The 25,562-nt window shown below is 39.3% G+C and overlaps 1 protein-coding gene across 2 annotated transcripts in view; it reads left to right on the forward strand.

The window, feature by feature from the left end:
• LOC121276941 (coiled-coil domain-containing protein 171-like) overlaps nt 1-25,562 on the forward strand; it is a 229,031-nt gene that overhangs the window by 14,634 nt on the left and 188,835 nt on the right. For both annotated transcript variants that reach the window (XM_041185646.1, XM_041185645.1), the window contains exons 6-10: nt 10,469-10,615; nt 15,898-15,990; nt 17,717-17,877; nt 18,099-18,237; nt 21,669-21,771. In XM_041185646.1, coding sequence (XP_041041580.1) covers nt 10,469-10,615; nt 15,898-15,990; nt 17,717-17,877; nt 18,099-18,237; nt 21,669-21,771 — 643 coding nt within the window. The remainder of the gene's footprint in view (nt 1-10,468; nt 10,616-15,897; nt 15,991-17,716; nt 17,878-18,098; nt 18,238-21,668; nt 21,772-25,562) is intronic.

The following is a 25,562-nucleotide window of genomic DNA, read 5'->3' on the forward strand; positions in this document are numbered from 1 at the left end:
AATGTAGAGGAGACCACATTGGGAGCAACGGATGCAGTAGACTAAGTTGGGGGAAATGCAAGTGAAATGCTGCTTCACTTGAAAGGAGTGTTTGGGTCCTTGGACGGTGAGGAGAGAGGAAGTGAAGGGGCAGGTGTTGCATTTTTTGCGTGGGCATGGGGTGGTGCCATAGGAGGGGGTTGAGGAGTAGGGGGTGATGGAGGAGTGGACCAGGGTGTCCTGGAGGGAGCGATCCCTACGGAATGCCGATAAGGGGGGTGAAGGGAAGATGTGTTTGGTGGTGGCATCATGCTGGAGTTGGCGGAAATGGCGGAGGATGATCCTTTGAATGCGGAGGCTGGTGGGGTGATAATTGAGGACAAGGGGGACCCTATCATGTTTCTGGGAGGGAGGAGAAGGCGTGAGGGCGGATGCGCGGGAGATGGGCCGGACACGGTTGAGGGCCCTGTCAACGACCGTGGGTGGAAAACCTCGGTTAAGGAAGAAGGAGGACATGTCAGAGGAACTGTTTTTGAATGTAGCATCATCGGAACAGATGCGACGGAGGCGAAGGAATTGAGAGAATGGGATGGAGTCCTTACAGGAAGCAGGGTGTGAGGAGCTGTAGTCGAGATAGCTGTGGGAGTCGGTGGGTTTGTAATGGATATTGGTGGACAGTCTATCACCAGAGATTGAGACAGAGAGGTCAAGGAAGGGAAGGGAAGTGTCAGAGATGGACCACGTGAAAATGATGGAGGGGTGGAGATTGGAAGCAAAATTAATAAATTTTTCCAAGTCCCGACGAGAGCATGAAGCGGCACCGAAGTAATCATCGATGTACCGGAGAAAGAGTTGTGGAAGGGGGCCGGAGTAGGACTGCAACAAGGAATGTTCCACATACCCCATAAAGAGACAGGCATAGCTGGGGCCTGTCTCTTTATGGGGTATGTGGAACATTCCTTGTTGCAGTCCTACTCCGGCCCCCTTCCACAACTCTTTCTCCGGTACATCGATGATTACTTCGGTGCCGCTTCATGCTCTCGTCGGGACTTGGAAAAATTTATTAATTTTGCTTCCAATCTCCACCCCTCCATCATTTTCACGTGGTCCATCTCTGACACTTCCCTTCCCTTCCTTGACCTCTCTGTCTCAATCTCTGGTGATAGACTGTCCACCAATATCCATTACAAACCCACCGACTCCCACAGCTATCTCGACTACAGCTCCTCACACCCTGCTTCCTGTAAGGACTCCATCCCATTCTCTCAATTCCTTCGCCTCCGTCGCATCTGTTCCGATGATGCTGCATTCAAAAACAGTTCCTCTGACATGTCCTCCTTCTTCCTTAACCGAGGTTTTCCACCCACGGTCGTTGACAGGGCCATCAACCGTGTCCGGCCCATCTCCCGCGCATCCGCCCTCACGCCTTCTCCTCCCTCCCAGAAACATGATAGGGTCCCCCTTGTCCTCACTTATCACCCCACCAGCCTCCGCATTCAAAGGATCATCCTCCGCCATTTCCGCCAACTCCAGCATGATGCCACCACCAAACACATCTTCCCTTCACCCCCCTTATCGGCATTCCGTAGGGATCGCTCCCTCCAGGACACCCTGGTCCACTCCTCCATCACCCCCTACTCCTCAACCCCCTCCTATGGCACCACCCCATGCCCACGCAAAAAATGCAACACCTGCCCCTTCACTTCCTCTCTCCTCACCGTCCAAGGACCCAAACACTCCTTTCAAGTGAAGCAGCATTTCACTTGCATTTCCCCCAACTTAGTCTACTGCATCCGTTGCTCCCAATGTGGTCTCCTCTACATTGGAGAGACCAAACGTAAACTGGGCGACCGCTTTGCAGAACACCTGCGGTCTGTCCGCAAGAATGACCCAAACCTCCCTGTCGCTTGCCATTTCAACACTCCACCCTGCTCTCTTGCCCACATGTCTGTCCTTGGCTTGCTGCATTGTTCCAGTGAAGCCCAACGCAAACTGGAGGAACAACACCTCATCTTCCGCCTAGGGACTTTACAGCCTTCTGGACTGAATATTGAATTCAACAACTTTAGGTCGTAAGCTCCCTCCCCCATCCCCACCCCCTTTCTGTTTCCCCCTTCCCTTTTTTTTCCAATAAATTAGAAAGATTTTCCTTTTCCCACCTATTTACCATCCATTCTTAATTAGCACATTCGTTTAGATAATATCACCAACTTTAATTTTAACACCTATGTGTTCTATTGTACTATTGTCGTTGACATCTTTTGATGATCTGCTTCTATCACTGCTTGTTTGTCCCTACAACCACACACCCCCACCCCCCCCCCTCCACCTCTTTGTCTCTCTATCTCTCCGCCCCCCACACACACACCTTAAACCAGCTTATATTTCAACTCTTTCTTGGACTCGAACGCAAGTTCTGTCGAAGGGTCATGAGGACTCGAAACGTCAACTCTTTTCTTCTCCGCCGATGCTGCCAGACCTGCTGAGTTTTTCCAGGTAATTCTGTTTTTGTTTTGGATTTCCAGCGTCCGCAGTTTTTTTTTTATCTCTTGAATAGAACCTGTCAAGCGCACAACAGTTCAGTAGATAAATCTCCACCTGTGATATATTCATCTATCTCCATTCCGATAGATAACACTGAAGGGCGACGAGGTGCATGGAAGTAAGATCTGGATCAACCGATCACAGCAGGGCTGGAGAAAGGAATGAAGGCTTACCACTGCAACAACTTTTATCTGAAAGCAAGAGCCATCTCCAAAGAGTGTAGCCAGCATACATTGTCCTGTACAGATTTCCCTCTTAACATTGCATGTATTCTTCTTCTTGGCTGAAAACATTTTTTTTTTCAAATCCACTTTACCCTCATCATTACTTTTTTCTTCCCTGAAAGAGAGACAATCCTTAGAAATACGCACTTCTAGGTTAAAATAACAGTGGTGGGATGCAGTAATACTGTAGTGAGGAGGCAGTGAACAGAGACCAAAGGGAGAAAAATTCCTCTCTTTGCAATTCCTCCTTGTAAGCCTATTTAAAGAGGGCTTGTGGTTTGATTGTATCTTAGAAAGAGACCCCATAGAGAGGGGCAAGTTTGGGGAGCTCTCGTACATGGGTAACACATTATCCAGCTAGCGGGCACGCATGTCTCACTAATGTTACAGTGCAGAGGATCCATGCCACAGGTGTGACTTGAAATTCCAACCCCTCTCCCCCAACCCTGAACCATTTAGAGAACTTGGATCAGAAAGTTGCAAAATAATGTTTTTCCTCTGCTGTGATGTGACTGAATTTTTGGAGAGATGTTTTTCCAGCTGAAGTATGTGGTCAACAAATTGAGGAAGAGCTTTTTTTTAAAAGAAAAAAGCAAGATTTATCACATTGCTTTTAAAAAATACAATTTCTTGATGGAATCCCACCCTTTGTAAATATGTAGTTTGTATTTTCACCTATTTTATCCTTGGTGTGCCAGAGTTGTTGGGGGAACAGTACTTCATCTTCGATTAGACACTTTATAACTGGATTCGACATTGAGTTCAATAATCTCAGATCATGAAGTCTGCCCTCTATTTTGATTTTTTTTTTTGCCAAGGGCCAGTCTGTATTTTGTTTTCACATTGTTGCTTTAAGACAGCTATCCATTATTCTTCTATTAATACCTCCTCTGGACTAATGCTTGCTTTCTTTACCACATCTTTGTTATTTAATCTCTCCTGCCCTTTAACCTATCCCAGACCGTTCCTGATGTTCTACTTCTCCCTCCCCCTTTCAACACTATAAAACCCATCATGTTTCTACTCCAGTTCCGAAAAAGAGTCTTATTCAGTTTGAAACGTTAGCTCAGTTTCTCTTTCCACAGATGCTGCCAGATTCGAAGTTTTTCCAGCACTTTGTTTTTAATTTCAGATTTGCAACATGCTCAATATCTGTTTTTGTACTATATTGTTGGGTAGTCTGCCTGTTTAAGGTTCTGACTTACATAAGAAATTAACTTTTTCTTCTTCAATAATAATTGCTGTTTAGAATTTGAATGACTTGGCAAAGAAATCTCACTCCTTTAATAGGCACCACTCCTGCAATCCCTTTCAGATTATGAACTCTCGGTTGCGAGTTGCAACTTTGAAATTGATTTGAAATGATGCCATCTCTCATGCAGCTGGCCTTGCAATGAGGGGGCAGGTTAAAAAGTTCAATCCTTCATAGATCTGGGCATATTCTCTAGATTAGTTCAATAACGTGCCATGAGTACAAGTTTAAAAATATATCCATGGTTAAGTTATTGCATATGTCACAGTTGCAACATTATTTTAATTGTGGCAATTTTTTTGTTCCCACTCTAACCTATCCTCTCTTCCCCACTGAACCACCAAAGTTTACCACTCTCCTGTTAAGCCTGCTGAAGATTATTCACCGGCATTAAGGTGCCAGCTTTGTGAAGTTATTTTCGCCTATTCCATCTGCATTGTCATATGCAACTGTGTCTTTTGAGTAAGATTTCACTTTGTAGGTTTTAACTGGTAAAATCTAACCAGATACATTTGTCATAATTCACCAATAATTAGTACTTGGAGCAAGTAAGTTGACATATCTGTCCTTGAAGACGTAATGTAATGTAACTAGAGCCGCGTGATTGTGGTCCATATAATTGTACCCTTTTTTTTACATGAAATATTCGGTGAATAACAGGATTTTAAAAAGTTAACAATGCCTTTTGACTGCTGAACTTTACAATTTCATATTTTCTGTAAAACCTTAATCTTGTTAAAGAGGAAAGAATTGGTACAAAAAACAGCAGAACAACAATGAAGAAAATAATTTGAGGGAGCCACAATGTTTTTATTTAAGATAGGAAGCTGTTGTACATGAAGTTTGTTATGAAACATTTCCAAATACAGATAATGACCTCTCCTGGCCATTTTCTGAAAAGCAGTCTAAAGCACAGGTTGTGTGTATGTGAGAGAAGTGAACAGAGAAATAGGGCAGTGCATTGAATTCACCTTAAGTGTTGAATGTTTTCCATGTTATGAAGTACGTGGTGTAAGTGGATGCCAAATATGCATAAATTATTTTGTAAAATTCCAAAACAAAGGTCCATTAATCTAATGCAAGCAATATAAGGTGGGTTATTGAGTGGCTGAGGATGGAAGGAGCGGAATGATAAATGAATTGAACTTATCGACATCAAACAAAAGTTGGTTTTAAGAATAGATTTGCCAGATGGATGCTCCTTCTGTGTTTTGATCTTTGTTTCATCGATTTTTAATTTAGTTTCTTCCTTTCTCTCTTCCACACCCCCGTCCCTACCCTCACATGTTCTTACTCGCCTTAGTATATATGTGCTTCAGTATCAGTTTTCAATGCTCTTTTAGTCTCCCTGTAAAACTAAATGTAAAGGGAATACTTTCTTGTTTCAGGTTTTCTGCAGTTTTGTATGGCAAATATACATATTTGAAAATAACTCTCTGTAGTGAATGGAGACTTTTGAGTTGGGTCTCCTCCTAAAGCACATCCATTGGAAATGGAAGCTGTGACACCAGTGGCAGCAAGTTACACACTACAAAGTCTCAAACACCACTAAAACGCCCAGTCAATCTGTTTGGTGGTGGCCTTTAAGGGGGAAGCTTACCACCTCAAGTACTGTGACAGTACTGCATTCCCTCAGGACTGCAATGAAGTGTTGGTCTTTGATTTAGTGCTCAAGTCCTGCAGTGAGACTTGAAACTGAGAGCTTCAAATTTGGAGGTGAGTGCTACCACTGAGCTAAGTTGACACTAGTAAAAAAAACATAATTTCTATAGCACCTTTCATGACTACCAGATATCCCAAAACACTTTACATCTAATGAACTACTTTTAAAATGTAGTCACTGTTCCAATGTGGGAAACATGGCAACCAATTTTTGCCCACAGCCACCAGTGTCCAATGACTCCCTTCATAATTGTTTCTATTCAGAATACATTTCTATACTGTAGTTTCTATCAAAATACATAATCATGCACTTCTCTGCATTAAGTTGGATCTACCATCTTTTCTATCCATTGTATTAGCCATGTTCCCAACAATCCACTGCAAAAAAGAATTTATTTTAATGTCTTCCCTTTGCTGTTGGGGAGAATTTATTACTAACTCCTCAACCAGATGAAAAAGCCATTTTCCATTAATTCTATGGAAACACTTTGTCTAAGCACTTAGCCTTTTCTGCCCTGTGTCTCAAGATTCTCCTCATACCTGTCATTCCCTGACCCTACTAACATCACAGTGAACGTACACTATTTTCTCTGGCTTTAATGCCCTTTCTGTAACTGGTGCCCAAAACTGCACATTGGTTAGCCAACAGTTAATGCTGTTAACAATGTGTTGTGCGAACTCAGAATTACTCTGTACACTTGTAGGCTTATGTTCATATTTATAAAATCCAAAATGCTTTTTGCCCTTTAACATGGCTCTTTACCTATTTGCACTTGCACTTTCAGAGAATTGTGTGTTTGACCCTCTGGGGGCCTCTGCCACTCTTGCCCTTCAGCATCTTTCCGGTGAATATATTGTTTGATTCTTAGGCTTTTCTCAAAATTAATTACATCACAATTATCTAAATTAAATTGCTTCTTTCACCTAATTTTACTGTCTGTTAGCCTGCCAACATTCCCAAAGTCTTTTATAGTCCTCCATGCTTTTTGCCAAGCCCCTTCATTTTGTGTTGTCGGCAATTTTCAAGATTGTGCTCCATACATCCAAGACAAAATCCTATATATCCTGTAAGTACACCAAAAATAGTCATCCAGCACTGATACCTGGATGCCTCATTTGTAAAGAGGAACATCCATTTACATAACTTCTCATTTCCATCACCCAATATTCTATTCCTGTTGTTACATTTCCTTTTATACTGTAGGTCTGAATTCTTTTAATTAGCCTCCTTGAGACATTTTATCAAATACCTTTAAAATCTGCATACTTTACAGCCATTGCATTCCCTTTATCCATACAATCAGGTTGTCATTTCAAAAACTTCAAGGATAGCCAACACAGATTTGTCAAAGCAAAATTGTGTTTGGCCAAGTCTAAGTTTTTGAAATGACAACCTGATTGTATGGATAAAGGGAATGCAATGGCTGTAAAATATGCAGATTTTAAAGGTATTTGACAATTTTGCTTTGACAAATCTGTGTTGGCTATCCTTGATCAGCTAGCGTAAGCATTTTAAATATTCACTGATTTGACCTTGAAAGAGGGGTCCTAAGAATTTTTACATAACTAATATTAGACTAACTGTTTTATAGTTACTCAGTTTATCCTCCTCCCTCCTTTGAGCACTAATGTAACATTAGCTGCACTTCAGTCTCATGATCTGATTTTAAGAAGGATTGAAAAATATTGCCCAGACCCAGACCTCCTTCCATCTGTTCTGTGTTCTTTCAGCGACTTATGGTGCATGCCTGCAGAGCTTGCTGACTTATCCACCTCGAGTTTTACTAATTTTTCAGAACCAATTCATTTTCTATAGCAATCTCTAGAATTATTCCATATTCTCATAGTAAACCTACATCCTCACTTCCAGCATCATTTGTGAAAAATGATGAAAAATATTTAATAACACTGACCCTTTGCTTGTATTCTTATACTTTTTATATTCTTATAAAACCCTTTTACCATTCCCTTTTTGTCTTTCTAATTTTCATTTTCACTTTGCTCCTCATGATATTTTGACTATAATTTTTATCAGATGACCCTTTTAAGCTTCAGTTTAATTTTAATCTCTCTATCTACTCATGGAAGGTGATACTGGAAAATGATGAAGGAAGACAAGTTGAGAAATATGGTAGAAATTTGGACAGGTGAAACATAAGCTGGCTTGGTGCAGATATAAAAGGTGATTTCATAGATTGCACTTTTTGAAGAGTATATCTGGTGCATCTGTAAGTCAGAGGACAAGATAAGCAGCTTAGATCTGTGTAAATCATTGTAAATGTGGTATTACTTTGCTTCAAAATAATCTGTCAATTGTTTAGCTATTGACCATTGACATGCACTTAAGTCAACTGTACATTGAGATTTTAAGATGCCCAGTCACATGTAATCATTTAATTGTATTTTTACGTGAGCTCTAGTACTAGACAGTAAATTTGCATTGTAAAATAATGTGAACTGAAAATAACTAATATTACATAGTGTCAGTAAAACACCATAATTATGTTTCTATGTGGCTACATTTGGTTTTGCGCACAAATTGTTGATAGCTGCACAGGAGTATTCTGCTAAAAATTGAACAGGAACTGGGAACTCTTTTAAGAACTTGGTAATGTTAATTGTTTACAAATTGTGTTTAATCAACTGCAGGTGCTGGTCATTAACTGGGGATTCACTTGTGCTCCATAAAAAATAAATAGGAACACACTGAAACTGTGGTGTGAATTATGAGGTGCATATTTGTATTGTGTATCTCCGTAAATAAAAGCTCATAAAAGTGTGTAAATATAGGCTACAGTTCTATCCTTTACCACCTGCCTTTCTGGACTAGAACAAGTGACATTGTTAACGATTGCTTAAAGTTAAAGCAAAGTCCAGGGAAGTACTTTTGGCTAAAGATGCTTTTCCATTGCTCATTTGAAAAAGCTATAAAAATATTTGTTGACCTTTTAATATCATTAAATATAAATAGCAAAGTGAAGCACCCCATCTTCCCTATCTACAGTCTTCCTGACATGATGCTGCTTTAGCGATATTGCTGATCATGTATACAAAATGATCCCATTGATTGCAGCAGGAATCTAGTCTTTGGACTGGCCTGGGAGCAGATCTGGAGATAACAAATCCAGAATAAAAAGAAACTCAGAGTATTAACTGAAATAGTAGGCAGCGGACTGCTGAGACTTGTATCCTTTACTGAGCATATGTGATCAATAAGCAATAGTATGCATTTGGAATAGAGCATGGTGTAGCTATTTTGTGGAATTCCATGTTAACTGAGTTACATGGATAAAACAGCATCTATTTCAGTGGCCACTTCATCTCGTACCTTTTATTGAATTAGGAATACTAGTGAAGATGGGGAAAAAGGGAGGTGCAGTGAATTATATTGAAAATTACTTTAATGACAGGAAATCAAGGATAGTTATAGATGGCTATTATATCAGCTGTTGCCAAGCCACTAATGGCTTTCTTACGGATAGTGTCCTTTACCCTGTACTTTTCACAATTCTGCATAAACAGGCTGCATCAAAAGGAGCTATAGTGGTTTTGCAATTGGAATAAAATCATCTAATACAGACTGCTGCAAAGCATTATGGCATGAGTATAAAATGTTGAGTACGAGTCAAATGATTGTAGCTCAGATGCTAAGCAAAAATTTTGTAGTGCTTGTCTCAAAATGAAGGTGCATTGTTGGAAGGACCTCTTGAAACATATGATATTTCTGTATAGTTGGTTCCAGCGGTATTTTGTATAGTGAATTGCCTAATCCTGGAAAAGCTAATACCAGCATTTATTATAAGAAACCTGTTGCCACTACGTGTTACTATCTCAGACACCTGTTTATTGGGATCCAGACCAGTCTGATAGCACTTGTACAAATATGTGGAATCACCCAGGCTGCATGTAAGTCACCTCTATAACATATGTTACAATATATTTTACTGTACTTATTATTTAAAACTTTTTAAATTCCCCTTTCATACACACAATGACTTTGTTTAAAAAAAAAGACAATGCAATTGCTGATGCTGTTTCGTGTACCCTGCTGATTCTTGTCTTTTTGATAATTCTCAGTGTCATTAATATACAAGATTTGTTCAATAGGCAGAAATGTAAAAAGTTACACGAAATGGTTGTGCGCGCCTCTGTAATTCCCACATGGTAATAAATTCTGATCTCTGCTGTTGTGTTAGAGGCACCAAGCAAAAGTCAATTGCTTTAGTGGAGGTAAGATGAGGGTGAGCAATGCGTTCACATACCCTGTGGTTGATTTATAGAGCAGTCTTGATAGAATGTTTGAACCATACACATCATTCCCTAGACGAGGTATCAGAGAGAGATCCAAAAGAGCAAGAGCCTGGATGATGAAGTTTTAAGTGTATGAAGACTCCAGTTTAAACTGCATAGAAAATGTCTCATAATAATATGTAAGCTGACGTTTCTCAATTCTACGTCCCAACTTCAATGCTCAATTTCTGAGGTTTTCATTTCTGTCTGTACATTTTTGGCTGCCATTTATATACACGGTCAAAATATAAACACTGGGATTTATGGGGCTTTTTTATATTAGATCTAGGGGCATGTTTTTCAAAATTGAGTGCTGCATTGCACTCATCACAAACCTATTTAATGCTAATAATTGAGCGATCATGCTAAATACATTCACATAGAAGCCTAAAATCCAGTTATAATATGTGCCTGTTTTACCTCAAGTTGTGATATAAGCTTTGAAGAAAATCGCTATTCAGTTAGTGGAAATCTCCAATTAAATTGCTGATTCTTGTTAATCTTATTTTTCATAAAGGGCCAGGAACAAACATTTGTTGAGCTGCAAAAACGATTAAAGGAGCTAGAAGTTGAGCGCAACAATCTCAGGGAGACACTGACACGACAGGCAAATGAACTTGAGTATAGTAGTGACCGAGAGGAGCGACTGAAAAAGGAGCTGGAAGTAAGTGGCTACCTCAGGCCTTTGCTCTTAACGTTCAAACTTGTGTTTTAAAAAGCAACTGATTGATGAAGCCAAATTGTTAATTATCTTTAAGATACATTACTTATTGAAGTTACCTATTCATATGAGAGAAATCACAGTTATGTCTGTCCATTTAAAAGGGGCTTAGGATGGAACAAAATGGTTTACTTACCTGGCACTATTGAGGTATTTAAAATCATGATGGGCCTGGACAGAATAGGTGAGGGAAAAACGTGTTCTTTTTAGTGGAAAGAATGAGGGCACAGATTTAAGATAATTAACCAAAGAAGCATTGGCGATATGAGAAACTTTTACATGCAGTGAGTGACTATGATCTGGAATGCACTGCTTGAGAGTGTGGTGGAGGCAGGATCAGTTGTGGCTTTCAAAGAGAAATAACAGTTACCTGAAAAGGAAGAATGGCAGGGCTATGAACAGAAGGCAGGGGTTTGCCTCTAGGTGAGTTGCTCATTTGGAGAGCCGGGGCAGATATGATGGGCTGTATGGCTGCCTCCTGTGCTGTACCAATTCTGATATTCTGTGATTGTGCAGCAGAGCCAAGTTCCCTCCCACACCCCTGCATTGTTAACAGTGATGTTAAACATACACTCTGAGTAAAGTGTAACATCCAGCAACAAAACCTGCTTAAAAGTTTTTGACTTAAACTTTGAAGAGTTTTTTTCGTACGTTTTCTCGCCAAAGTAATTTTATGTTTGGCAGCAATCTTGGTGTCAAATGAAAAACATATTCTGTTTCTGACAGCCATGCCAGCACATCTTTAGTGCTTTGCCTCAGTTGAATCATGTGTGAAATCTGTTCTAGGTAATAGAAAAAGAGAAAGTGGATTTGAAGAATAACATAAAGGGGGTGGTTTTTATTTGCCTACCATCCAGTTTTATTTTTGCTGTGGACAGGGCTGCATGAAATTGAATGATAAAGTCTAAACAAATTACATCAGAGGTTTTTGTGTGATTTTTCAAGAGGGTTTTTAGATAGGCAGTCAGAGTTCCTACCTAATAAACATTTGTATATTGGAGTCCTGTACTGATTTTAGGGTCTCTCTGTCATTTTGGTTTCCATTTATTTTGCTGTCAACATTTTGCAACCTGCCCACAAACCATGGGTGGAACAAGTCTAGAGGATGCCATTTTTCAGCAATACCTGAAGGAATTCTCAGCTTCTCTCGGGTAAACCACTGGCCGGCTTTTGCAAAGTTTTAGGTTGTGAAAGCTTTGTGGTTTGTACTGAGATCCTTCTGCAGCTGCTAGTACTGTGTTTACACTGTTGACCATAGAAAACCTCTCTTGCCATCATGTGCAACTTACTAAGAATTCTATTCTGGCTGGAGGAGGGGGAGGAGCTGCAGCAGTAGGAAGGGGTATCCTGAGCAACAGGAGAACTCGTGGTAAGCCTTACCACCTTAGAGTTTATATATCTGCAGTTCTCTGAGGTACTGCATATGAAGACTGCATTTCTCCAAGGAGGCAATGATGGTTGTGTTTCCTCCCCCATCCTGTGAACAATTTCCATAGCTTTCACAGCACTACTTGTGGTTGTCTACTGCTTCCTGATTTCACTCCTGAACTGCCTCATTCTAATTTCAAGATTATGCACTCTTGATCTAGATTCCCCTGTAGAGGAAATAATTTCTCTGTTTCTACATATTAATCCTTTGAAATACCTCCGGTAGATCATTACTCAACCTACTGAACTGCTGGCTACGTTCCTCAAAGCTGATGCCTCTTTCCTGAGGTTGGCACCAAAACTGAATGCGGTACTTCAGATGGGACCTGGCTAAAGCTCTGTACAACTGAAGGATAACTTCCACCCCTTTGTATTCCAGCTTCATTGAGATAGAGGAAATGTTGTATAAACCTTTTTGCACCTGTGCGTTAGCTTTTAGTGATTTGTGTATGTGAGCACCAAATTCCTTTGCTCCTCCATAGCTTTTTGTCTCCCAGACTTAAGAAAATATTCTGATTAGTCTATCTTGGATCCAAAGTGGATTATCTCAGATTACCCCATATTGCACTCCACCTGCCACAGTTTTGCCCAGTTACTAATCTATGTCCTTTTGTAACTTCTACTCCCATCAACATTGCTAAGGTGGTCTTATTAAATTCCAAACCCCTCTGAGATGAATGCCATCGTTCCATTAGCCTTTTCAATATTCTTTTGTACCTGTGCACTAACTTTTACTGATGTGTGTACATCAACACCTAAATCCCTTTGCTCCTTCACAGCTTCTAGTCTCCATTAAGGAAATATTCCACTTTGTTGGAGCCAAAGTTGAATGCCCTCCCACTTCCTGTGAATCCAGCCTGCCACAGCTGTGCAAAACTCTTTTCCTATCTTCTCATTTTCCTGCATGGAAGCAGAATTGTATTTGTACTGACTTGCTAAAAGCTCATGACAAATAAAAACTATAGATAAATCTCAATCACAGCAATTTGAAAAGAGCAAGTCTTGTACTCAAACAGTACTTCATATTTCTCAATTATTTTAAATGGACTGACTGACTTTCCCTTAAAGGCAAATGCCGCAGCCAACAACCCACAAACAACAAATGAATGAACAGCCAGTCAATCTGTTTTGATAAGGTCGTTGAGGGAGCAAGATTAATCAGCATACCCCAAAAAAACCAAGGCAAAATACTGCAGATTCTGGAAAGCTGGAGTAAAGGCACACAGTACAGGAAATACTATACTCAGCAAGTTAGGCAGCATCAGTGGAGAGAGAAACAATGTTTCAGGTCTGTGAGCCTTGAGAACTGGAAAATGTGTAACTGGTTGAAGTACAAATGTCAGGAAAGTAGGAAGCAGGCATGAACAAACTGGAAGGACTGTGATAGGCTGCAATGCAAGAGTGATTAAATGAGGAGAAGAATGAAAAACAATGAAAGTGGGCAAGGTAAAAGAAACAAACAGAAATCCCTTTGGAGAGGAGAGTGGAACTTCCACAAGATGGCCATTCCTGAGAGAAGTTCTGCTCTCCTGCCTGATCGGATTTCCATTTGTCTCTTCTACATCTTTCACCTTCATTGGTTTCTGTTTCCTTTCTCCTGGCTGCATTTCATCTCTCTAGCCAATCAAAGTGTTTCAGTTTTTTTAAATCTCCCTTTGTACTTGCTTAAAACCTATTATATCTCTTAACTTTTCCCAGTTTTGATGAAAGGTCATCAACTTGAAACATTAGCTCTGTTTGTTCCTCCACAGATGCTGTCTGATCTACTAAGTATTACCAGCATTTTCTGTTTTGAACAGTGACATGGAATCTTTAACACCTATATGAATTACAGGAAGAGACAGATGGTGATAACATGTCTAATAATAGAGAATTCACTCTGTACTATTTGAGTGTCTGTTTATTTTAATGTACTCCAGTCTTCGAGAGGGAATCTGCTATCAGGCTTTTATGTGTGCCTCAGGACTAACTTCCTGATTATTTGGAAACGCTTTGCCAAATTGTGGAGAAATACACCTGGCTGCATTGGAATCACAACTATCGTATATCTCAATGCACTTTTCAAAATGTACTTCATTCACTGTAATGTACTATCTGCTCGAATGTAGAAAAAGCAGCTGTCAGTTTGCGCACAGCAAGCTCCCACAAAGCGATGTGAAATTGAAAATTAATTTAATTTAAGAAAAAACTTTTTAAGTTTCAATCTATGGGTATTGGCATCACTGAAAAAGCTAACTTTTACTGCCCATTCTGGTTGCCCTTGAAGATGGTGTTAGGCTCCCTCATTGAACCATTGCAGTCCATATGGTGAATGCGCTTTCACAATGCTATGATACTTCTCCTCCCTGCTATGCATGCATTCTGTTATAGGATGTAATTCATATGTTTGGCACAAATGCTGTAACGAATGTGATAGAGCAATCCATAAAATCATGATTCATCAAAAATAAATGTGTGCTGAGATTTGCATGCACCTTTTTCTCCCTTTTTTTCTGATTCAAATGTTAATTATTGCTGTAATTCTTGTTTTGTTGCATACACAGCTAGGCTTCCTTGAATAAAATTGTATGGCAATATTACAGACGCAGTGAATTAAATATAGTGGTATTGAAACTCTGTGGGGGCTCTCCCGGTCTTCCACCTTAACTCTGGCAGGAGATTGGCAGTACCTCCAGAGAAGTGGTGAAAAAGGCTAAAAACATTTGTTTGCATCATTTCCCTAGGGGTCCTGTTAGTGTGTTACTGAAGTTAAAGTGATGGGAAAAACAATCTCTCTGTGTTTCAGGCCATTATGTCTAATACATCAGTAGCTGGACTGATCGAAGGCAAACACGGTGGAATCCAATGTTAGTTACTGGTGTAATGACCTTTGACCTGGCAGCAGTACAATTATGGAAATTTGTAATTTCCTTAATGTCTGTGGAATCTGTGATTGTTTTTACAAATGTTTGAAAAGGACTAGTAAGAGTTGGGATCATTTGTAACTTTCTTGGATAATAAATATTGGTCCATGTGACCTGATTGACCTGGAAATGGTACCAACAGGAACAAAGTTGAGATATAAAAACGGTGTGACCAGACACACAGAGGAGCTGCAGCAGAGGGAAGAACAGAGAAGGTATATTTAACAGTAGGTGTGTGTTTCTGTGTAGCAGGGATTGTGAATTGGACAATGTTACTGCTGCTGTTTCAGTTTTGTCACTGCTGACCAGACCGTTTAATAGGGTTTATTAAAGAGGTAGGGTAAGGGAGTCTCTGGGGAATCTGTGCCAACAACTAAATCTAGCTAAGGAGGTTCTTCAGGTTTGTGCAGTTCGGGTGACTACTTTCTCCGGGGACCTTGGATACAGTACGACTGTGTGAGGGCTAAATTGATGGAGTGGGAAATTGAGAGATCCTGCATACCAGAGACTGAGTTAGGGAACTTTGTAACTCCATGTGGTGCCACGCATCTGCAAGGAGTGATGTGGGTGCTTATAGTTGTGTAAAATGTGTCTTCATTGTACCAACTATTTGAAGTGGAACTTGCCTTTTATTTGAAGCATCATTTTTCTGTTAATTTATGTTTAATTTGCATTGGGTATGATTTGTGTTAAAGTAAAAGCTGCAAAAAGTGGAATCTTTTTGGTAATTTCTTTCATTTGGGGGTCATTCAGTCAATATGGTTTCTTTGGTTTGCAGTTTCCCCACGGAGCATAACACTGGGAAGAAGAGGGGGAAAAAAGTAGAATTATTTATGAATATCAATAGCTTGCAACCCCTGAATTAATAAATCTGACAATTGCTTGGTTTTTAAGGTAGCACAACAAAGGGTGAAGACATTGGAAGAAAACATTGAGGCAGAAAGAGCTGCACATCTGGAATCAAAATTTAACTCTGAAATTATTCAGGTAAAGCTAAATTATCCTTCATTCATTTTTTTAAGGAGAAAATAGCAAATTGTTTATGCAGCAGGTGCAAACCTTTATATATTATTAAAATTCTTCTCGTTTCATCAAAGCAATATAAAGTTTTGATTCATAAAATATTTCTGTTGAAATACTTGCACAGAAACTATTTTTGAGTATTTAGTACAGATGTTTGAAAGTGAAAGTTAATAATGTAGAAACTTCATATACAGGCCACATTTTGTCTCAAAAATATTTGGAAAAACATAGATCTAAGTACGCTACAGTCCATCATTTAGTTTTGGAGCATAAAGTATTTGGCTAAATACCCTCCTAAGGGTCACAGTGCCACAGTGTAAACCTCTGAACATTAGTTTTAATGAAATTGCTTTTAATCTCATCCCTCCTCTCCTGCAGAAACTATGTTGGAATGTTCACAAAACAAATATACAGATTTCAGCCTCTACCAGGATCTATTATGGTGACCCTTCAGATTTTGACAGATTTTCCTTGCTGGTGGAGAATACATTAGAGTCCTGTGCTGTCTGTTGACTCTGAACACTTGGTTGTAACATTAGACCCTGTGTGGTAAATGTTAAGTACACGTATCTCTGTGAAATATTGTGTCATGCGTTTCCTGCTAAAACCTATGCATGTGTCACCATAGCTATCCCTGTGGGTAGTCAGTTTCCATTGGACAACACTGCTGTGCATTATGGAATGTTGACGTGCACTTTGGATGCTAATTTCACAGGTGTGACAGAGTTCAAATCACCTTTATCCATTGCTTAATTGCCAGTCTTGTGGATCATGTCATTTGACCCTTATTTTTAGGACTTATAATGCACTCCAAAATGACTCTTAATCTATATTACGGATATTGTGGCACATTAAGTAGAAAGATCTCCACCTTGAATTTAATCAGTGTGATGCCTAGCGTTAGTTCACACATTTACTAGAGGCAAAATTGAAAAGCTATCCCAAACATCTCAAAAATATTTCTTCCAAAAGTATAATCTGCATAGTTAGCATGAGTGACAGTAAGCAGCTGTTAATGGATCACTTGTGCCTATTGAAATGTTTGGTAGAAATAATTTTAGGTTGTAAAACAATAAAGCCAGCCAAATCTTAGAACCTTTTGATACTATAAAAGCTAATTTGTATTTAATATATAATAATTTATTTTCCGACAATTTTTTTTGAAAGGTAGCGTATTTCACAAATTTAAGAAATACAATGGGGTTGAAGGCGGCCTCCACTAGTAGCGTGGAATGGGCTTGTGAATTGACAGCCAATTTTTACCTTGCCAGTTTTGATTTTCCATTTATTTGGAAAATATTATTGCCAGGATTTTTAATTTCAAACCAAGTTAGACTTTTGAACTATTGGTCTGTGAGCTTCTGTGGAAACTGGCTGCCAATTCGCTATAAGCCTATTTTGGCATAGATCATTTTCATCCCCTGTGTCTCATTTACACATGCAGGAAATATTCACCTGTTATAAAGTCACCAGAAGTTAATTTTATTTTCAGTTTTTGAGGTAAGAGTCTATATAAATGATTATATGCCTAATATGCAGAATGCTAATTTTCTTGGAATTATGCTTGTGGATGGTGTGCACATCAAAAACTAGAATTTCTGAGACTTGATCAAATGATTTATTACTGTTAGTAGCATCCATTACGGTTGGCCTAATTTTTGAACCGTTTGTAATCTTTTTCCTGTTATAGTTGCGCATCCGTGACCTTGAAAATATGTTGCAAGTGAAAAAGTCAAGCCATGCAGATGCAGCATTAAATTTGGACTTGGTCAAGCAGCAGTTCAGAGATGTAGAACTCTCATATGAAAGGGAGAAATCAAAAGCTATAGAAACGACTAATCAGTTACAGCGGTAAGAGTTTATATAAATAATTATACCCTATAATGTGCAGATTGCTCTGTTTCTTTTGAATTATGTTTTGAGGATGGTGTCAGAAATAAGCGATACATTGCTAAATTACACAAGCTAACAATTAAGCAAATTCGGTAACTTGTTAAATTATGGAAGTGGAATTTTTATAAGTTGGCTTTAAATTTACGAATGTTAATTTAACCTGCCATTTTCTCCTTAAGATTACAAAAGGAATGTGCAGTAACAAAAACACAGCTGAAAGCAGAAATTGGAGAAAAGAATAATATAATTGCTGACCTTTCAAAACGCCTGCAAGGACATGAGGAAGACTGTGAAAATCTTCAGGATGAACTAACAAAAGTAAGAATGAATTTTGCAGAATATGGAGCTGAACAGTATCCACAGTTTTGGCACAGTAGGTCTGTTTACTTGCAAGGTTACAATGACTGCCTTTATTATAAGTGCTGGAAAAATAAAAGTGGATGGTGCACTGTAGTATTTACCTGTGGACACTTGAGTTTGTATATGTCTGTTTCTGCTGATGAAGATAGTAAATGAAGTTCGACTAGTCTTGAGTGAACCCCTTTTGGTTCGAATTTGCTTTTAAACAGCACCCTAGTGCCAAATTTGGGAGTTTTGCTTTTGAAGCTTAACAACCTGCGCGCACATCTTTCAGCTAGCATTGGTTCTTTTTTTCAATCCTGGTAAAGAGTACGAGTTATCATTTACATTACTGCAGAAATTACATTTAAAACTTTTATGGAACAAAAACCGAAATTGTTAGAAACTCTCCGCAGTTCACTTGGCTGCTGTGACGAAAATGGACAAGTTTACATTTTATATGTGTGTCTTCCTTAACTGAACCATAAGAGATCAATACATTATAATCAGAAAAAGGGAAAGGGATGGCTATATATTGTAACAACCAGGTGAATATGGGTGAACTGACACCTCTTGTCCCACTCCTGAGTTTATTTTTTTCTATTCAGTCACGGGATGAGGGTGTCACTGGCTGGGCCAGCGTTTTTTATCCATCCCTAGTTGCCCTTGAGAAGGTGGTGGTGAGCTGCTTTCTTGAACCGCTGCAGTCCATGTGGTGCAGGTATACCCACAATGCTGTTAGGAAGGGAGTTCCAGGGTTTTGACCTAGTGACAGTGAAGGAACTGTGATATATTTCCAAGTCAGGATGGTGAGAGACTTGGAGGGGAACTTGCAGGTGGTGGTGTTCCCATGTGTCTGTTGCCCTTGTCCTTCTAGATGATAGTGGTCATGGGTTTGGAAGGTGCGATTGAAGTAGTCTTGATGAATTTATAAGAGTTTGAATTTAAAAAGGAGGTCATATTGCCAATTTAATATGTTTAACTGTGTATAGCTCAGTGCAATAAATAAGCCAGCCAGATTCCATACTTTAACAAGTAAAGAGTTTGTTTTATTGCTGAAACCCACTTGGGTAAAGATGCAGAACTCATTAACAAAAGGTTTAAAGTCTACAAATATGTTCAACTACCCACTAATGCAAAATCAACACACATGCAACTCCCCCAAGCATGCAAAAATAAAGTACTGCAGGATATGAGATATTAAAAACTTGGCTAAGTAACAAAGTCAGGAAAAAAACTATTCGCAGATTGTCCAGTTGCTTGTTCACAGCTGAAGGGTGCTGCTCTACAGTAGTGCTGGTGCCTGGGCTTTCTCACTGAAGACAGTGGTGCTGATTCGGAATTCTCTTTTAAGAACTCTTGGCTTGTAGCAATGAAGTCTTCTGGTGGGTTTTTCAAATCACAAACTGCTCAGCTTTCAGAGAGGCTTCAGAAGAAAGAAGGATGGGGCTATTGCCACTGTGGCAGTCTCTGTTCAAAAATCCACTACTTTGGGCAGAATTTTGCCATTGGTGAGCAGAGGACAGGGCCTGCTTGCCGACGGGTAAAATGACGTGGGGTGATGTCGGGCAGAACCCCAACCTCATCCTGCCCCATTTAAATTTTCAGCAAGGTGGGGGCGCAGCAAACTCAGCTGCAGGCCCGCCAACCTGTCAATGGCCAATTGAGGCCATTGACAGGATCATTTAAACAATTAAAGGACCTGCCCGTCCAAACTTAATGTTGGTGGGTCGGCCCCAGTGGGCAATAGAAAAAACATGAAACCTCATCCACCGGTGAGATGAGGTTTCATTCAGGGTTTTAGAAAGTTTCATAAAGTTATAGTGTAAATTATGAACATGCCCCATCTCGTGTGATGAGGGGGACATGTTAAGAATTTTTTTTTAATATTTTTAATCTTTTTCAAAGTGGAAGTGATCTTCCTGAGGCAGCACTTAGCTTCAGGGAGATGTGCGCTCTTTTGTGCGTGTGTGCGAAAGAGCGCGGTCTTGCTTTTGGGGAATCCCCCCGCCTGCACAGGAAGCGCATAACGAGTCATGCTGGATGGGCCTTAATTGGCCTACCCACGTAAAATGGCAGTGTGGCCCACTTCTCTGGCGGGGATCGGCTTCCCGCCCACCGGAGATTGGGTCCGACCTGCCCGCCCGACAGGCAGAAAATTCTGCCCTATATCTTTTTTTACACTCGAGCTGGATCACATGACTTCTCTCTGTGAGCTCCGTACACTCTGCCTCTCCATAAAAGCAGCTTGTGCCCTTTGCAAACACAACATAGCTGCGGTAAGTTCTTTGCTCAGGAAAAGTGTTCTTAAAAAAAAAGTTCAGTGCCTAGCTATGTCCAGTTGAGTCATAAATTAATATTTTATGTAATACACCTTCATAACATATAATGAAAATGTAAGTGAATAAATACTTGAGATTTGGTTGGCTTGGCAGGAAGGAGATGAAGCCCGGAATTAACTATTGGGAAGACTGAAACCATTAAATGAACGCAGGATCTGTTAGTACTTTGTGGCCCAAGCAGATCTGGTGGTGAATGGCTAAAGCAGTTTTCTGCCATATCCATTCAAGTCTGCACCCCCTGACTCTTTGAGCAGCAAACCGGATTACTTGCTATGGGAGGAGAATATTTGCAAAGGTCACCTGCCCAGTAAAACTGTATCTCCTATTGGAAATGAGTCACAGAACTGTGCAGTTTGCTCACCTGTGCTCCCAGCTGTGAAAAGCTGTCTTGAGTCTTTATAGGTTCAATTTTTCACCATTTAACAAGTAAATATATTTCACATTTAGGATGATTTTATTTTAATGTGGTTGATTTGTTATGGGATACTGGAATCTCCACCTCTTAACAATGAAGGGTGCTTTTTAATAAAAAAGGCAAGCAGAATAGTACAAGATTGCTATGCCCATAGATATTTTGACACACGGCCATCGTAATGGCCTCTGTAACTTAAATCTCACCAAAAAAGTACATAACGTTTTAAGTAAAGTGGTGCTTTTGAAATATTATACCAGAACAATAGATTTAATTATTTCATTTCCAGTGGAAGCAAATATTTCTCCAGGTATTTTCAGCCGCTGATGCGGCTACTTGATGTTGAAGTTAAATGTCCACACTGTTCCACATGCTGTAACTAAAGATTAATGTACAGAACTATTTCTGGGCTGCATTGTGATAAATTATTAAATATTTTAATGGTTACACTGTACAGATTTAAAAAAATGTATACTTACCCTAACCAAACGAACATATGTAACAAAGTAAGGTCTTGCATATGAGAGAATTTATTTTCCTGATAAGTGCTTTCAAATGTGAACATTTTTGGTTGTGTTTTAATCCGTGAATACTATTCAATCCTTAAGTGCAGAGGCAAATTTATTGCAGTAATGTTTTAATTATCTTCTTATTAGGCAAAGAAACGGCAGGCTTTCCTGGAAGAGACATACGGGGGCAGCATGAGAGAGCTAGAACTCCTTTTGGACAATTTTGCTGTGTCAGGCCTACGGACGTCAGGTTAGTTGATGGTATGAAATGACAGATGCAGCTGTCAGTGTTCCAAGAGCCACTGCATTGTGGGAATTCTGCAGATGCCGCTGTAATCCCTCTTCTCAACATGCAATGATCTGATGACAAGATAAGAGTGGTCCTCACAGCAGTGCAGTGGCCAAGCAGGCTGAGAAAAGGTGACAGAATGTAAGTCTGGTGCTGTAGAGCCAGAGCTTGATTTACAAGTGCTAGGGTCAGCTTGACAGGCAGTAAAGAGTGAGCTTGCTGGCTTATAATTCCTGCAGGGAACAGAGGCCCTCACAGATTTCTAAGTAAAATACATGGAAAGGAACCAGATGTTTTTTATGTAACTCGAGCCAAAATATTGCAGCATCTCGAGCAACTTAGTGGTTGCCAATTTAGGAAGGTTATTTAGGACAACAATGAGTGTTGTTACCTCAGCATTTAAAAGAATAGAAGTGAATATTGTATGTGAGGCATTGGAAAACTTTTCCACTATGGGTCATGTGTGAAATTCTTTTAGTGTACTGGTTAATGTTTACATTTCAGTAGATAATCCATGGTTTAGTGCGGTTTGCATTTTTTTTGGATTTGTGGCCTAAAGATTCTTTTGAAAGCAACCTGTGTTGCATTAAATAGACTTTTTAAATAGTCACTGCATGTGGTTAGATATAGCGAGCATTTTTGCAGCAAAGGACATACTTTTATTCCATACTCAGAGGAGTCAGTGGGACACTGCTGCAGTGAAAAGGTATTCTACAATGAGGAATCTAGTAAAATTTCTGTCTTTGCCACATTTACTGAGAGTTTGTCTCAATCAGCATTCTTTGTGTTGATGCAGTTGTTAAAGGAATGTTCCAGGAAAGCTGTTGCATTCATCAGTAAAATACCAACCCAATAATATGTGATTTAAAAAAAAACATTATAAATCCAGCATAAGGTGGTTGGGAGGCCTACTGATTGGGAGCTCCACTTTAATTACATTTCCGGGGCTAGGTGCAGAAGTGTGATGTTTTGTCATTTAACCTTGGCTCTCCGCCTCCCTCATTGCTTGCATTGCCTCAGACATGAAGTCAAGGTGAATTCTTCTTCAGAGAGGCCAGACACCTGAAGATGAATTATAACATATTTTTGTAAAATTGTCTGCAGTATATGATATTCCACATGAATATTCAAGGTTAATGATTTTGGTGTTGCCAAATGAAGTATTCCTAACGTTATAATTTTTATTGGTGATTTTTAAAGACTAAATCCTTTTTTTTAAGAAGCCATTCATTTATTTTGAACTCTGATTTGCTGAAACCAGCATATTCCTATCTTTCAGAGCTAATAGTTTATGGTCAGGTTATATTACTGATATAATTATAAGACAGTGCTATGGACAGGAGGGTGTTTAATTTAGAACAGCATTGATTTCTCCATTCATTACCTGTCCGTAAACAGAAAGGTGTTTTTGATTTTTGAATTCTACCTTTTATAAGAGGTGGCATATGTTCCCAACCCTTCGGTTTAGAGTGATCAAATCCTCTATTAATAACCCCACAGCAAACCCAAGATAAGGTAAAATAAGAGGGTTGGTTTATTTTATACACACAGAAACACACACACGCCCATTTTTGCATTCCTGCAATATAAGAGGGATGAGGGAAATATAGTTCAAGGCCGACACCATGATAAAAATGAGAATTATGGTTTCACGTGAGTCCAGAATCAAAATCCAATGAGGAATTCTTTTGCAGAGTTCGGCTGGCTGACAACCAGTGGTGTAAGATTTGCTTTTCTGGTGGTGTTGATGTCCTAAGATGAAGTAGGCATGCAGAGATTGACTCAGTTCTGTAGGCAATAGTACAAAATCTTCCCAGCAGAGTCAGGTTAGATGGGGGCCAGTTGTCCAACCTGGCCAGAGCTTGCTGCTGTGTGGCCTGCCTGTCATGTTGAACAGCAGGCTGAAGATGGAATCTAAAAGCTATATAATTAAAGTAATTCAAACAGCTCAAATCTCAGTCACGCGATAGGGTGGTTTCAGGTCAAGCTGTTCAGTGAACAAGGCCTCTTGTTAAAATCCATTGTGTTTTGAGCAGGTAACTGTAGAACCATAAGCACATCGTTGGAGATGAGTCACAAATGGCTCTGCCTTTGTCCATAGCTGGCTTGTGCAGACATCTCGTCTACCATCCTTTGTGCTGGCTTGGCTGAAATGTTTATACAATGCAAGGAGTGTTACTTTCCAGGAGTTTGATGTGTTAGCCTTTGTCCATGTTTAAACTGCTCAGAAACTTCCAGAACTGTCATCATGTGGTCAATGGTGGCCATTTTAAGCTCAGCCATTTGTTCATTATAAAATGATCATTTTTTTAAAAAGTAGCCAGGATGATGTAGACATATATATTTTCCTTCCTGTTTCTGGAAGTGACAAGAGTAATAGCAGAATAATTATACATGTTACTTAAATCTGGTACTGCAGCAGTTAATGCCATTGATTTTACCATGTTGTCTGCTAATAATTAGAATTGCCCAAAACTTTGAATTAAATGTTAATAATACAACAAAGTGGAAATTTATTGTTTTTTTTTAGTTCAGGCCTGTACAGTAACACAACCACTGTACCACAGCAGTCAACTAATTTAAATTAAGCAGTTAAAAATAGAGTTAAAAATAGGCTACAATAATAACTCAAATGTTAAGTTTCACATAACCAAATCCCATCCTAATATTATGCAAGGACCTGTTGCCAGTGATGAGCAATCATTTGAGAAAATTCAATTTGAAGTCAAGCTCAATAGCTAACTAAGCTCTGAAGTATTTTTATTCACCAAGAAACCGCAAAACATCCATTGTTTTTAATGTTTTGTATCTAAAGTGGTTTCTGCTTGATAATTACATGTGATAGGTTTTTAAGAAAAGATGTGATGGGCCAAATGGCTTCTAACATGCATACTTATCCTTGCGATGTCTATACCAAGTTAGATGAGTATGAATAGACAGTGGGAATTGCACTACAGTCAGGTCTTCCCATCTTTTAGGAACCGTTTCCTAGTGAATTTTGATAAATCTTAACTTGAACTGTTGCAAGACCTCATGCTTATACATGCCACTTTTGAAAGCCTTGGGATCATTCCAACAGAGCCTCTTTGTGCTTCAAAGCTATGGGCTCTCTGTTAAAGAGGAATGGAAAAATTAGACCAGAATGTTACGCATTCTTCTTTATTAGAAGGTTGGAATATCTGTTCAAAGTGCTCCTTAAAAAAATTGATACAGTCCATGCAGTAAAGCCCAGGACAGCAGCTACATTTATTAATGCCTGATGATGTTATGAAGTCACTGTGCTCTTCTATTTGGCATGTCAGCTCAATAAGTAAATATTGTATTCAAATTGTCTCCTTCAATTGTTTTTGTTTTGCATGAGGCTGGAAGGATGGTTAGTGTTTTCAAAAATGTCCCGTATCTGATAAAAGAGGATAATTTTGATTTAAATATTTTTTCTTTGTTAATTGTATGTTAAGTTAAGCTATTATGTTAATTCATTTGGAAAGATTTTTGCACCTTGTCCACTTAAGATTTAAACCAGTAGGTTAAGTTTGTAATTACAGATAAAGCTGCCCTATCATTTCAGGCATCAGTAGTATCCCTCCTCTTAGTAATTATTAATGATACTTTTTATTGTTGCAAGGCCGTTCCTAATGTTCTCTGCAAGATTACTGCAAATGCTGACAGGAAATAAATAAGTTGCATTATAAGAGAAAGCATTGTCTGTATACATCGTGATTTCCCTTTCACCCTACCCCAACAGAGTTTCT

Source organism: Carcharodon carcharias, chromosome 4 (genome assembly GCF_017639515.1).
Source record: "Carcharodon carcharias isolate sCarCar2 chromosome 4, sCarCar2.pri, whole genome shotgun sequence".
Taxonomy (NCBI): Eukaryota; Metazoa; Chordata; class Chondrichthyes; order Lamniformes; family Lamnidae; genus Carcharodon; species Carcharodon carcharias.